The sequence below is a fragment of the Triturus cristatus genome, chromosome 11, assembly GCF_964204655.1.
Source record: "Triturus cristatus chromosome 11, aTriCri1.1, whole genome shotgun sequence".
Taxonomy (NCBI): domain Eukaryota; kingdom Metazoa; phylum Chordata; class Amphibia; order Caudata; family Salamandridae; genus Triturus; species Triturus cristatus.
Window position 1 is genome coordinate 1,116,566,490 of NC_140594.1, and position 12,935 is coordinate 1,116,579,424.

Consider the following 12,935-nt stretch of genomic DNA (forward strand, 5'->3'; position numbering starts at 1 on the left):
ACAGCCAGCCGATCACACGTTAGTATACTGTCCGGAGTTTCCAGCTGTTCACTATTCACAGGGGCGGCCACGACACTGTCCTCCTGTGTGCAGTGTAGGAAGTCCCTGCGTACCTGGGGACAGGCCGGCCGCAACTGTTCCGACGCTGATGCCACACCATCAAGCTTACTCCCCAATACCCAGGCGCCGTGAACCAAGGTGGAATGAAGGGCACCGAGAGCTTCGAGAAGGTCACCGTACCCCAGCACAGCTCCCGGCACTCGCTCCGCTACGCTCCTCATAGTCGCACACTCCCAATCTTGCTGCGACCCAGTGTACAGGATGGTAGACTTCGTCCTATCAAGATGGCCGCCGGGTAGGTCCAACCCAGATTGGGACCGGGACTCAGGCACAAGCGCCTCAAGTTCCATGTCACTGGAAACAGGGTTCCGGGGGCAGGCAAAAATATATATCCGGTGTGTGGTCACGGGCAACAGTCATCCCCGCCACGGACCAGCGCCCACGAAAATCCGGGAGCAGCCCGCGAGAATCGGGGCGAGTTACGGGCGGCGTCCGGGCAGCTCACCGGCGAAGGCTGAGGCAATCACCGGAGAATCTTGGAATTGCCACCTCGGGCATGCACTCGTTCCGCTACGCTTAGTGGTAGGAACGACCACGGCGAAATGTAGGCCGATATTTGCACCGCTCCGGTAGTCCGACTCCACCCAGTCACCAAAGGCCGCTGTTGTTGAACTGCCGCCCGGCCATGTTGTCCACTCGAGGTCCCGGTTCCAGGGTTGCACAGGCCGCAAACTTCAAATGGACATTTCTCCGGCGGTACCGCCGCCAGAAACTTCGGAGTCACACGATCGGTTGCCGCTCTCATTCACCAACACGGGCATATAGCGCAGGCTAAGGATCTCATGCAGGATATCTGTGCGGGATGCGGAGGTTCACGGAGCCGGGAGCCTACGCTGCCGTCCCGGTCGCCATCTTGGCTCCTCAAGTCATTGGTTTTTCGATTCTTTAAGCTACTGATGGACTTTCAGAGAAGTAAGATGTTTCCCCTGTTCAATATGTCAGTCCAGCCCTTTGATTTGTATTCAGGAAGAAACACAATGGTTTTTGACTCCTGTTGGGCTGCTTGTTCGCAGAGTGACTATATAAGTTGATTTTTTCGTGTTGGGCTTTGGAGGCTCGTTTCGACCACCCGTGCTGAATCTATGCAAGGACCTGGTATTGTGGTTACGAACCCATGTGTGATTCTTCTTCCGTCTCAAGGGTTGTCATTGGCATCTATGCTGTTGTTTGTTGTTATATTTCCAGTAGCACTTCTTTTGGTGTCTTTATGCCCTTCCTGAATGATGTTCTGTACTGTCTCATAGTTATGATCATGCTGTTCCCTCTCCGAAGTTGAGATGCCTACTGAGTTTACCTTTGGTTGATTACCAGGGCTTTGACTCTGATCACGGGTGGAAGATGCTGGGTGAGTCATTTTCCTTTTCCGACCCTTCCTCTTCTGCTTTCTCTGCTGTTTTCATGGTTATTGATGAATCAGTTTCCTGCGGAGATTTACTTATCATGACAAGGTCCCCAATTGGGGCTGTTAAGACCCTTCGAAACAAGGATGTATTGGAATCTTTTGCTTTTAGCCTCAAATCCTCGTGGGGCTGCCCTGCATCTGATTTTAAATTATAACTGAGCTTGCCTCAATCTTGGTTTATTGGGTTCATTGCTGGTGGGTCGTAGGCTTGGCGGGGACTGTTATTTTTGCTGACTGACTTACCATAGCCTCTCTTATATCAGCAAAGAGATTGCCCATTGCTGTTGGTAATGTTGACAATTTGTCTACAATTGTTACGCAGGTACAGCTGGCCTGTGTAAACTGCGCCTCTGATTGGGCCTTACTGATCAGGTTGTTAAGGTCTGCCAGTTTAATATCGATATTTGCCACAAAAATAGAGAGTGAATTTAAGACTAACAGTTGGATATCCATCTTTTCAGATTGGTATTGCATGGCGTTCATGGACATTTGCGTAGTATGCAACAGGGAGGTCCAGATGTCTTTTCTTTCCTGCAGTTTGACTTGTTTGATATCACATTCTGATGAAATCCTGCTCTTACCTTTTGGTTCTTCGCGAGAGGCCTTGTTTTACGAGGCTACCAACTCCTCCCATTCTTTCGGTGTAAGATAAGATGTCTTTAGGTCCAAGTCCTGCGTTTTTAATGTGTGTAGCCCTTGCGCTTTTTTATTGAGTTGAGTTTGACTGATACTTTGCGAGAGTTGGTAACACAGCTGTTCCTGGGATAATCTATCCAGTGGCTCTACTGTTGTTGTTTGGAGCTCATCAGATGGTTGTATTACTTTTTTGCTGACCGCTGAGTTGTGGGGGTCATTTTTACCCTCGGTGACCTCTGGTATGGCTGCTGAGACTTGTTGCCTCTCCTGTTTAAATTCTACCTGTGTCCCAATTGACTCATGTTGTTGGAGGGTCTCAAGGATTCCTACGTCTCTCTTTGGGGTGGTGATGTTATTTGAATGTGTACTCAGTTGTACCTCCTCCTCCTTTTTCTTGAGTAGTGCGAGCCATTTATCCGGGTTTTCAACCTGAGAGTGCCCTTTGGAATCGGGAATTTTTCCTTTTCCCTTCTCTTTCATAGCTAGTTCATGGTTTGTAGTCTGTCCTAGAGCATCATTTTCACTCCCTGTGCTTTTAACATAGCTGTCGTAGGTGCCGCAGGTGCTGGGCCTTACCGGCTCTTGCAGGTGCAGAGATTCTTGGCTTGTTTGCTCCCTTTCCTCGGTTCCTTTCATCTTCTCTTCTTTCCTTACTTCTTCTAGCTCTCTTGTACTTGGACCATTATTGGAAGTTGTCGGTACTCCGCATTCCTTCTTCTGTTGTTGCTGTACTATCGTTGGTTGGACAGGGGTGGGAAAACTGCTTAGGATGTCATTGCTCGAACACAGTACTGCCCCAGCATCTTTTATAGAAGAGAATTTGGTGTATATTTTTGGTTGGCGATTAGGTTTGGTCAAAGTGGTTGCGCTAGATGTTGTAGGGGTTATGAAAGCGGGAGCCTGTGGGCTGGAGAGGAGTGGAGAGATCAGGGAGCAGTCTTCCTCATTTCTCATCAGTTCACTTTTGCTTTCTTTGGTGTTTGCTTTGACAGTTGTCTTGCACATCCTTTTACTAGGCTTTGTTACGGTGTGCTGTCTTACTTTCCCTGATCTCATTATGGTCTCGAACGGTCTCAGTCCTTTCCTTACCGCTTCCACAGCGGGTCAGTGTTCACCCTTTTCTTCAGCTCCTGGTGCCTCGGCTGTCTTACATGTTTCCCCTTGGCCTCTGGGTTGGTTCTGAGCGGGACAGAGCCGGCACACCGGATGTGGAATTGTGGATAGCAGGTGTGCAATCCTGTGGAAGAGTGCTAGCTAGTGTGTGGTGTGGGGGGACTCTAATGGCCTCTCTGATGGCCCTGGGGAGTAAGAACTGTCAGAAAAAATGACTACATGTCCTCCCACCAAGTTTAGATGGGCGGATATGTAGTCATTTGTTACTACTCCTTCCACAAGGTGAAACCTAGCCGTAAGGAACTGTAAAACAATAATAATGCTTACTCTACCATGGGAGAAATCTCCCATGGTGAGGGAGCATTCATTTGTTTCTTTCCAAAAAGCAAATTCAATTTCAGTATTTTCTGTTTGAAAAGAAAAATCGATTACTGTTTGCTACAGGGTTGGGTCCTTCGGCGAGGAACCGCTGTGACGAAGGTTTCTGCCACTGCCTTTATACATGCTGCTTGGCAATCATTTGTAAATTACATATAAATCAGGGCTTGATGGATCTTACACCTATAGCAGTGGCGGAACAACAGCCCCTGCAGCCCCCGAGCTCCAGGGGCCTCCTCCGCACTATGCACTGGTGGTGGGGCCCCTGGCCATAAAGCTGCTGACTGGGTCCGGAGCATGTGGGGTCCCCTCGGTTAACTTTGAAGGGTCCCCCCCAAGTTTTTTTACTCCACTGAATTATAGGCTTGAAACAGAAGTTGCAAGCCTTATATGCAAGCTGTGAAATTAATTTCCTGACAATTAATGTGGATAAACCCAAGACCTTGAGCTTTTTTAGACGAGGCCAAAGACATTTTCCTGGTATTTGAGTACGTCCCTTTTAGAGAAGGTAATATAGGTATTAGCTTCTCCTGGAATCTGAAATGGGATAGGCCCATGTCTAAGATACAAACTGTGCTTTTAAGCACAGTTAATGCTCTGAGGAGATTTGATCAGAGAACAGGGGTCTATCCATTGATCCACTTTTAAAAGCAGTATCAGGGAAACTGATCCCTCAGGCCCTATAAGTTGCATTGTATTATATATATATGTGTGTGTGTGTGTGTGTGTTTGTGTTGAGCAGTAGTTATGGTAAAGCAGCTAGAGAAGCTTGAAATGTATGATGAACTTGATTGAGTTTAGGGAATGATGTTCTATATTGTATTTGAATTGTTTTAAAGAAGATACTGTATGATGAATTTGAGTGTTTTAGTATGAATGTATATATTCTTTTTTAGTCCTCATTTCAAGACGATGTCAGTGTGCATATTTCTATGTGGTGTATGTTTCAGAAGTAAAGTATTTAACATCTCAATGCTGCCACAGAATGTGTAGAAATGCACTTTCCTGTAATATCCTATAGCATGCAAAAGGAAACTTGTTGTTTTACACATATCTCCTTTCAGCTGATCACTGTTCCTTTGAAAAACAAATCAGAAAAAAAAGCAATTTTTTCCCTTGTGCAGACCTGCAGCTGTAATTATGCTCCAAGATCTGCCTTCCAGTGCCTCTGCTGGCTTTCGCAATGGACATTAAAATATCACAACTTAACTGTATAACCTTATTACACTTCGTCATTTGTTTACAGATGACTAGAGATGTAATAACTATAGTGTGAAAAGGAAATAATGTGCAAGCTCCCTTGTTTATATATATTATAACAGTATTAGCCATATTGTAATTCCACTCCCATGCATAGGACAATGTGGAAAAGGAAGTGCCCATATCACACGTCTTTTGGGTAATATTGCTGCTAGTTATTGATATGAATTTCCTACAGCAGGTGGTTAGGTTTGTTGTGTATTAGTGGTAAGAATGGACCTCCCTTGAATGCCTCGCTTATCTGATAATTGAGCAACTCCACTTCCAATTTTCCATCTTTACCCGAAGCAGCTCTTTAGCCTCAACCTCTTACGGTCACTGTCGATCTCCTCCACTCCTTTCTGCTTTCTCACCCTACCTTCTCTAACTCTCCACTCGCTCCCTCTATTTACTATGCCCTCTTATGACATACCCTACCCCGCTCTTTAGTTTGTTTCTTGGCAAAACACCCCACTTTCTTTCTCTATATGATAAAGCCTGCACTTAGTCCACTCTACCCACCAATGCATTCCTTTGGGAAAGTACTCTTCATAACTTTACGTGACTAACCTCTAAACACTTGTAACTAAATAAAAATATGTTGAGAATACACACCACACTGCTACCCCTGCCTCTGCCCCATGACTGAAGACACATAAGCCACACTCCTTCCACCCTGCAGTTTCCATGTGCTGAGTACATTTCTATAGTTTCTAGCCACAATCTTAGTGATGCCACAAGGCACCACTCATCAAATCAATGACAGAAAAGAGAAATTATATATTAGTGAATTTTATATAAAAAAAAAAAGTTCACAAGAAGAATTACACAAACATACAAGAAAAAACACAGCACTGACTCTGGCCAGCCTTAATTTATAAATTAAGAAGATGTAACTGAGCAGTGGTCTAGGTGTGGGTAATGTCTTAATGTTCTCATTCTGACCACATAGCCCATCTCTCATAGCTACTTTAATCTGCAGGAGAGAGACACTGTGTTAACCCCATGCCTCTCTTCCATCCTCTTCTGCAAGATACATCCTCAGTGGGTCATGAACGCTCTTCATATTGTGTTGAAGACTTCTTACTGATCATGTTGTCTCTTTTTGTAGCTTTCATAATTGTTGATTTTAGGGGATTTCACTCATCTTTCTTTCAAAATAAGGTCCAGTGGTTCATGTATCAGCATCTGAATATTTTATATATTTCTAGTACAACAGCAGTGGATAGGTACCTATTGCCTTGTGTGGTTCCCTACATCAGTGGTCCCTTTGAAGTCCATGAGGTAGTATACTTTTGGGTTGATTGGTGGGTGATTGTCCAGGGTCATGGTAATCCCACAAACTGGACTACCTGTTGGAGGTCTAGCAAGCATATGATACCACTTGGCCTAGCTAAGTTTTTTTAAAAAGACAACAATAATTGGGGTAGAGCCTGCTTTGCCCCTAGAAGAAACATTAAAACTGAGTACTCTATTCCAAATACCTTCCAGGTACCAATTTTAGATTATAGCTCCAATACTGTCAGAAAGTCAGGAGAGGAGCAGACACAGGTGCCCAAGCTTGAAGAATGAGAGATTCTCTAACAGTTTGTCAGAAGACCTGTCATAGTTATAGATTCTAACACATGGAAGGTCATCTGAAAATGTGTTAGCAGTATTGAATACTTTAGCACAATATCATGGCTGCTGTTGTGGTGAAAGTAGTTCAATTAATATACACCTATTGTAGGGAGTAATAAGATGGTGCCAGTAGGACATTGCTCCTGCCCCTAAAACAATTCTGTATTATGAGCCCTGTCGTCTGTCCAGGGCCCTCTCTGCCTAGCGGGGTACAGCACAGATCTGATACCCGTGAGGCTGTAGTGTTCCACCGAATATAGGGTCCATGTTCACATTCTTCACCCCATCCGGAAGCCGGAAGGTGAAGGCCCGGAGGAGGCTTGTGAAGAAGATGAATAGCTCAATCCTGGCCAGCGTCTCCCCCAAACACACACGGTGTCCTGTAAGATGAAGGACAAGAAAGTTGCAGTCACTTCTCTTACAACTATCACAGGCAATGGTTAACATACATAATCCGCAATCACATGGGAGAAGGCATACCTCTGATGTGGAGATGGGCAAGGTGCACAGGAGCACAAATGGGGGAAGCTACATTGCGATAACTCCATGAATACAGGGAAGTATCTCTCCATCCAGATTTTGGCAGGGATTTACTATGATTTTGTTTCAGGGTATGCCAATTTTATGGCGCAGCCAAGATGCAAAATATTTTATGGTAAGCAATGCAACGTTTATTTTAGTGGCTTTGCATGTTTTAGTAAATAAAAAGTGACAGCAAGGCAGTGCTATGTGCTGTCGTGTGTTACTTTGCATTGAATAGTTATTACATGTTTGGAGCATTGGCTTCCCCATGCATCCGCCTATGTATTTTGATGCAATCCCAAATTTACAACTACATGTAATCCTGGGTTCGCATTAAAAGGGTGTGCCTAACCAAGAGAGGCATAACAAGGAGAAATATCTTTATTTCTCCTTGTTTTGTCCTCTTTCCATGTGTGTTGCATTCTGAGGCACACATACAACGAGGAATATACCTCTAAACATTGTTTTTGTACAGGAAGGTATTCCTTCCTGCACAAAAACAGTCTTGCTCTTTAACACAAGCACCCTTTGCTTTGGCTCTAGGCAGCCTCAAGAGCTCCAGTGTAGAGAGAGAGGTGACGTTCTCCATATCTTAAAAGATATGATGGCACTGATGAGCGCTCTCCCCTTCTTGCAATGCAGCACAGCAACTCTGCTAGCCATTCTATGTTGTGTGAACTCTTGATAAAATTGCCCATTTTTGCAATGGTTTCTTGCTTGGCTTTCTCAGGTCTTTTCCCAAGCACATTTTAATGGGGAAAGTGCCCTTTTATGAATAGGCATTGCTGTGTTTTTCTCCAGCAAATAAACTTCTTTCAGCAATATATTTTAACCATCTAACTTTTTTAAACTATGCAAACATCTTTAAGTTACATGTTCAGATCTTCAGAAATTACTCAGACAGCCTGAATCTTGCGTGAATATCGGGGTAAAATAGTACACAGATTGAAAGCAAAGTAGTGACCATAAATATTAAGAATTGTCCTTGAGCATTGTCGCAAACAAAACTTCAGAATTGAGAAGGAAGCTGGTAGGACAGGAAGAGTACTTCATACAACAATTACTGCATACCAGGCAATTTTGTTTGCACAACTCACCCTTTGTAAAAGCAGGTGAAGTTTGTGGTGTGAAAAATAGTAATATTCCAAATTCTCAGTTTGGTACATTTGGATTACCAGTTACCCCTCATTCCAGCCTCTAGAACTCAGAATACAAGAATAATATTGCACAGTGGAAAAGTGCACTTGTGGTATCTGCATTCCCTCAGCAGTATTCCCACTCCTTAAGAAAGGAAAGGGTAGTTGTACCAATCCCCACCCCTAACCGTACTTGGACAAAATAGAGGATATAGTTATTAGCTGCCCCTATGTATAAATTGGACCTGCCTGGCCCAACTCCAATGTAAATCAGAGAATGGGTGGGATACTGGACAAACTCTTCAACTTATAGGGCACATATTTCTCCACCACTGCTTCTGAAGGTAGGTGAAGAACATTTTTAGTGGAATCTCTCCCTCACAGGTGAAACAGGCCGAGGAGAAAGCTGTATGTTTGTAGAACTTATATTGCAGCAGTCTAGCTGGGGAGAAAAGGACTCTGCAGACATATGCATAAACAAAAGGGACAACGTTAGAAGAATGACATTTCTTAAGACGTGTGATGTCAACCTTAACTACTGAGGAGCAATACATTTAAGAGACCCATTAAAAAGGAATGCATACACTTCATTCCGTGGACAAGGACTCAAATCTGCTTCTGCAGAAGTCAGACCTAAACCATGCATAGCCCCTCAGATCAAGACCCCAAAAGACAAGTGGAATAGTCACTTTAAGTTATGATTTACACATTCAGCAAATGTTTATGTACTTTGCTAGGACAAGATGTGTAGGTTTTTCCTATGATATCACATGTATTATTATTATGATGAACCTATTTGCTTTAGAAGAAAAACGAAAACCTCACACTTGTCATGGAGAAGCATTTATTTAAAATCAAAATTGCCAGTACCATATCAACTTAAACAAAAGGTGGAGAGAACTCAGGTGGGTGCAAGAAGGAGGGGAATGAGATTTTTTGATCATAATATATTAGGGAGCTGATTTAGAGTTTGACAACAACCCTGCTTACAAAACCCTCAGTATGCACAGCTCATTTAGATGCTGGTGGACCTTAACTATTCCATCTACGGAGCCCCATTTCCTCCATCGATGGAAAATGTCTTCTAACAGCCCAATGAGGTAGCGATCACCAGAGGAAGAACATTACACCATTTGTGCTATGTCAAGAAGACAGTGTCATTCCTTTTTTTCCTGTCCATCACGAGGAATGGAAAAGAAACAAGAATGACTTGAACGCCCAAGGAGAAAACTTCCATGGTGTGGTGTAGATTATATTTTAGTTTTTTAGAAAAAAAAGTCCTGCCTGGTAGTTTGTTTCTGAAAAACTAAAAATAATTGTCAAGATTGTGGACAGCTGTTCATACTGACAGCAGCCATCCACCAAAGTTTTAATGCATTGAAAGGAACCACTATGACAGCGGTTACCTTCAAGGCACAGAGATGACCACTTAGCCATGTCTAAATTTGGCAGATGAAGGACCATTAAGATGAAGGAGGTAATGTTCTCCAATATTCTGATGAACACTACTCTGTCTGCCAAACTCTGATTCAGGCATTAAATCTCTTGAACCCGACTTGGCGTACCTGCAGAAAAGGCTAAGAAGGCCTCATTGTTCATGAACCTCCGTTCTTTGTCAAGGAAATGTCCTGGATTGAACTGCTGAGGTGTCTCCCAATGCTCAGGATCACACAGAGCTGAGGAAAGATTAGGTATGATGAGAGAACCCTAGGAGGGAAAAATCGGTTATTGGATTAGAATGACAGGCAAAAGAGGTTCCTAATATATAAATTATTTGATATGGCACAACTCTCCCCAAGGTGGATGTCAGTGCTCTAAGCTCGGTTCTGAGAAGGTGGGAGATGTACGGGTGTCTTAATCTTTCCAGACTCCAAAACTCATGCAGTCATCTAAGTGATTGTAATAATGATCATTGAGAGTTTGGAAGGAAGATGACCATCGAGTCATAAAATCTCTGAGGAATGGCAAAGAAGAATTCTCAGAGGTAATACATGTTGAACATAAACATTAGGAAGGCTCATCAAAATGGATAGTGGTCTGAAGGGAATTCAATATCTTTGAGAAACCAGGGAGATTCCCTCAGGAGATAGACCAATATGTCTACTATGATCTCCTTTTTAAAGGTCATCTGTTTGATGGGCTTAACTCTTTGGCAACTCTTTCTGGCTTGTTGCACAATATTATTTCAGAGAATACCCTTATCAAGATCCCTTTCATGGAGCAAGTAAGAGTGTGGAGATGGGAGTTGATGTAAAAAAGTTATGGCCAGATACTCTCTGGTAGGATTCTTTGGGTCATGTGGTGTTCAGTTCATAAAAATGTAGGAAAGTTGAACTCAACACTAGAAAATGCATTTGATTTGATGGTACTCCTTAGTAACATAAGGGTTCTTCAAGCTCCCACCAGTAATGCTAACTGAAAAGAGGTGGCGTAACAGGAATGATGTGAAATAACATTCATGAAGAAGCATACCCATAGAGTACCAGAAGGAAATTAAGATTATAAAGCAACTACTTTGGAGATAAATATAGTTATAGCTAGTATAGATGTTCATGTTGCAGTCCCTGGAAACTAGGATGACCTCACCTGTTGAGATGCCACATAAGAATGTTAAATTGTTTCACCACTTAAGTTTACTTTTTGAGCACAACATTGCTTATTTCTCCAACCCACTGGTATATAGTTGTCTGTCTCACTTGCCTTAATTCTGATGAGTAACTTCTAACAAAATATTTTAAATGTCCATTTCATACTTTACTTCATGTATGAGGTGTGTCTTGAAAGTAACTGATGGCAAAACGTGTAATCTCTGCCACTGCACCACCTCGTAATGCTGATGATTCGTTCCTTTTCATGGTATAAACCCTGCACGTTGTTCTTCTTATCCTGCCTCACAATACTAGTGTATTCACGTTGCTCGTCAATAGATGCCCCAAATGTCACCCACAATGTTAGTGGATTTGCAACTTGCCTGATGGAAAACTTTATACTCAATATTACGTATTTTACCTCACAATAATGCATTACCTGTACACTGCCAGATGATAACCCCGCTCTGTCTGCTTCGTATTTTGTCTCTCAATGCTGGTCAATAGGTGACTCAATGCTGGTGCATAAGTACCTTCTCAATGTTGAATCCCTGCAACGAGGTCTCCTTCACAGTCTTCCTAAAAAGCCCAATAGGTACAATGCTGCTCATGCGCTGAATCTCATGGATCACGGCATTGGTGTAGGGAAGCCTCTTCCGGTCCTCATAGTGAATGATCTGTGACTCTCCTAGGACATCATCCAGCTCCTTCTGGACATTCTCTGGAGAGAGATAATTACACAAATCAGGGAACTGGTGGCATTCTAACACACTAATGTCTGCAAGTAAGATAGTTTTTGCAAGATAGTTGACAATTTAAGCCCATCCAGTCCCTCAACCCATCCTAATTCAGACCAACTGAGCTCAAACCAACTCATTGGAAGTCAACTCTGCTCAGTTCAATTGAATACACCCGTGCCTAATGACATAAAATAAAAACCTCCATTCAAGTGCTGAAAATATGCTCTATCATTTGAATTAAGGAAGAGACCGGCACTCTGGGAGCGATTTCACAATTTTGTTTATTACAGTGCCACGACGATTAAGCACATCGATGCGCGTGGCTTTACACAAGCCTTGGTCATGATGTGCATCACCATCTTTGATGGTACTTTATATACATTGTAAAAAAAGTGAAGACAGACCGTAATACAAACACTGAAAACTAAACATATTTACATGAGATTAAGAACACATGCCTGCACAAAAATAATTCATAGTCAATTTACACAATTTTTGGGGGAAATAGACAAAAACTATAAATTCATCTCCTTTCAAACTCACTAATAACTCAATAAACCATCAGTATTCACCTGTATTAATTCATCAAGCTCAAGGCTTAGCTTGTATTCAAATTGACTCAACATACTCCACAGTATTTAACAGGCATATATCATAATGAACGAATATTCACAAAGAGTATACTGCTTGTCAAACTAAATACAAAAATAAAAAAGATATATTAAATTAATAGAATTAATTATACTCCTGTTAACTCATGATCTGCTCTCATGTCCCAGTGGGCTATCACAGGCACTCTCTGATGTATAGTGGAAGCTCACTAGGGCAGGAGTTCTAAGAAATATAATTATTTTATTCACTTATAATACTGCAATGAGAGGAACATAGTATTTTTATGTAATTTTTTTTATTTATTAGATTAAGTTCCTCACCCAATGCCCGTGGGTGCACAAACGTCTTTTAAAAAAAATAATTGGTGGAGTTCCATTTATCAGCAGTCAACCGTCAACCATCTTTTGCCCTAGTATTTCTCCTCCCTTCTTCCAAAGTGGTACCAATAATCTTGCACAGTTTTATACAGTGCTTCCTCCACCCGGAGGCTTTTACCACTGGTAGTCACAGTAGTGATCGTGAATAAAAAAGGTGAAGTGATTGTGGTGAAGAAAAGTGTTGTTTTAAAAATCTCGTAAAGCCAGTAGATTTCTTTATTAGTACTGGATTCGGGATAGGTTTAAAAAAGTTTTCTAGTTGTGCACATATCCGACTTATTATGGTCAAGTGCACTTTTTAAAAAAATTTGTGTCCAAAAAAGGTCGACATGTTTCAGCCCTCGTCAGCCCCTAGGGGTCAAGTGGGCTTTCTTCAGGACCTGGTGCAAAACAGAGTAGCCTTAACTACAGGCACCCTTGTGGATGTGCGGGAAAATTGTTTCCTTCTTGGT

The 12,935-nt window shown here is 42.5% G+C and overlaps 1 protein-coding gene across 1 annotated transcript in view; it reads right to left on the bottom strand.

The window, feature by feature from the left end:
- Nucleotides 1–5,664: 5,664 nt before the first annotated feature.
- Nucleotides 5,665–12,935, bottom strand: part of LOC146786137 (cytochrome P450 2J5-like) — a 48,627-nt gene continuing 41,356 nt past the window's right edge. Inside the window, exons 7-9 of the mRNA XM_085635640.1 lie at nucleotides 11,288–11,475; nucleotides 9,732–9,873; nucleotides 5,665–6,888 (exon numbers count right to left, since the gene is read on the bottom strand). Of these exons, the coding sequence (XP_085491766.1) occupies nucleotides 6,710–6,888; nucleotides 9,732–9,873; nucleotides 11,288–11,475 (509 nt within the window). The 3' untranslated portion in view covers nucleotides 5,665–6,709. The remainder of the gene's footprint in view (nucleotides 6,889–9,731; nucleotides 9,874–11,287; nucleotides 11,476–12,935) is intronic.